General features: G+C 41.2%; 1 protein-coding gene across 1 annotated transcript in view; it reads left to right on the forward strand.

Annotated features, from left to right (window-relative positions):
- Window positions 1-2,746, forward strand: part of FBN1 (fibrillin 1) — a 252,128-nt gene that overhangs the window by 219,930 nt on the left and 29,452 nt on the right. The window contains exons 52-53 of the mRNA XM_008568659.1: window positions 312-428; window positions 2,002-2,121. Of these exons, the coding sequence (XP_008566881.1) occupies window positions 312-428; window positions 2,002-2,121 (237 nt within the window). The remainder of the gene's footprint in view (window positions 1-311; window positions 429-2,001; window positions 2,122-2,746) is intronic.

Raw genomic sequence — 2,746 nt, forward strand, 5'->3', positions numbered from 1 at the left:
CCCTATGGAAGTGGGATCATCGTGGGACCTGATGACTCAGCAGTTGGTGAGTGGCCTGTGCTGGATCCTCAGCATTTCTCAGCATTCTCAGCCAGCCCATCTTCACTCTTTCTCCAGCTATTCTTATTTCTCCACCTCTACCTTGAAAAACTAAGCTCTACTTTTTTTGTCATTTTATGTAGATACCAACTATAATATTGCTTTGTAATATTAGATATCTCATTGATTAAACACCGAAATGATCAGAATTTGACTTTGTGGGTTTTTTTAAAGTACCTTGTTATTCACTCTATTTTCCTCCTTTGATTAAGATATGGATGAGTGCAAAGAACCCGATGTCTGTAAACACGGGCAGTGCATCAATACAGATGGCTCCTATCGCTGCGAGTGTCCCTTCGGTTACATTCTGGAAGGCAATGAATGTGTGGGTGAGTAATTAGTTGGTTTCTTCCATTGGGATTTTACAAATTAGAAATTAAGCTATACAGAATTCACACCACGAAATATAAGTACTAAAGTGGGACTTAAGTTAGCTTTGCCATATCGTTTAGAACACTGGTTGAATCACGACCATGTGCCCGACACTGTGCTAGGCTCTGGGGTGACAGCAGAGAGGCAAGCAGACGGGGTCCTTCCTTGCATGAACCTCACAGTCTAATGGAGAACACAGACACTGGATATGTTTGAGGAGATCCTGGAAAGGACAACATCATAATTAAAGTCTTTGTGAAATTAAAAAAAAAAAAATGTTAATGGTCATAATCTTACCTTCTTAGGGTGTAAAATACAAAATTTATCTGGATTTTATTACATTTAGTAACATGAAAGGCTGTGTACCCAGTGCAAATCCCTCTTGTTTTAACCCTCTTATTAAAATTTCAAAAAATGGCTCCTATGGCTGACCTGTGACTCTTAATTCATACTACTCCAAGTTGGACCCAAGTATTACATTTATTTATCTAAGCATTTCAGAGCAATTCAATATAACCTAATTAATAATGGCATAAATGCTGAGAGATGGTCTGTGTACATTAGAAAGTGCTGTTTCCGTACAAGGATCAGGGTGTGAGGATTTCAGCCCCAGCTATGGCTGTGGCAGCTGAGGAGGTGAAACGAGCCTCCTGGCCGAGGCTGTCTCCACCACATCCTCCTGCATTCATTTTCTGACTTCAGAACCACAGCATCAGATGGAAGCTTTGATGAGAGTCCATTACTCTTCTGTGCCTTAGATAGCTAAAAAACACAATGTTATTTCTCAAGAAACTTCTTTTCCCAAGGGAAGACATTCTCCCCAAGGGATGTGTCAGGATAGGAACAGTGAGTGTTCTAGGTGGATGGGTTAGAAGGCAGACATGGTTTGAGGCCTCCTCTTGTTCTCCTCCACGGTTATTTAGAGAGATTGTACCCTAAACATATTTTTTTCTAGCCTTTCTTCTGCCTAATGTAAACCATCTGGTTTCAACAGAATTAACAAAATCTACTTGAATCTTGATTTTATCCAGAATACTAAGTTTTCTTAACCTTTGGTCTTTTATTTTGTGTAAGTTTAGTCTTCTATTTTATATCTGGCAAAAATCCATCATGTTTAAGGCTTCTTGGAGAGTAATGACATCTCCAGGCTAAACTGTAGATGTGCTTCTAGCTTTAAACAAGCAGAAACTTTTGACTGGTGGCAGGAGACTTGTTCTAAACCTTAGGGCATCTGCTCCCTGTAGATTTACTTCTTCATAATGTGTTGGGGAGGGGATGGTGGAGAAACTCGCCATTGTAAGGGCAAGAAGTCCAGGCACTGTTGCTGTCACTGTCACTGCCACTGAGCATGTCAGGTTTTACAGTTATGAACCTGTGTTAATAAGACATGCACGCTCCTTTCTTGCAAGCACAGAATGAGAATTAAACAGATATTACAGATTAAAGTGCTTTGATAGAATGAAAGGTGTTATCTGAGTCCAAGCCCCCTTTTTCTCAGTTCGTATTTTGGGGACACCCTGTCACTTGCAGATACTGATGAATGCTCTGTGGGCAACCCTTGTGGAAATGGAACCTGCAAGAATGTGATTGGAGGTTTTGAATGCACCTGTGAGGAGGGATTTGAGCCTGGTCCAATGATGACATGTGAAGGTAAACGTCTTAAGCACAGAATAGTTGGTTACATGTACTGGTCATGGGAAGAGTTGGTTGATTACAGTTCTTAATATTAAATACCACTAAGGGTGTAAAGAATAAAGAACATCTGGGCCTTATGGGCCACTCCTGCATTTCCTCTCTGCAGGGAGTATCCAAGAAAGATGTAGATGGCTCATGGCACAAGTCACGCTTTCTATCACACGGAATTCTTTTTGGTGTCTCCCTACTACTTATATTTGGATACAAGCCCTGCCCTGCTTATTACCTTCTTTCTTCTCTATTTTCCCTTCTTTTTCTCTGTCCCCCATTCTCCCTTTTTTTCCTCTCTTTTTCTCTTCTTTTCCGTTCATAGAAACATCCATGAGAACTGAGATGATTACCACGATTCTGTAACCCTCTGGAGGCAGCCACAGCAAAAGAGGTGGCCTGTACTAAATAAGCATCTGACAACTGTCCATCAGTAAGCCTGGTAGCATGTATGGAAAGAAGGAAAGGGGAGAGAATGTCTAGAACAGTGGCTGTCAAAGGCTTGTCCTTGGACCAGTCATGCCAGCATCACTTGGGAACTTGTTAGAGATGCAAATTTTCAGGCTTTCTGAATCAGGAGCTCTAAGAATGG

Source organism: Galeopterus variegatus, unplaced genomic scaffold (assembly GCF_000696425.1).
Source record: "Galeopterus variegatus unplaced genomic scaffold, G_variegatus-3.0.2 Scaffold429, whole genome shotgun sequence".
NCBI classification, from domain to species: domain Eukaryota; kingdom Metazoa; phylum Chordata; class Mammalia; order Dermoptera; family Cynocephalidae; genus Galeopterus; species Galeopterus variegatus.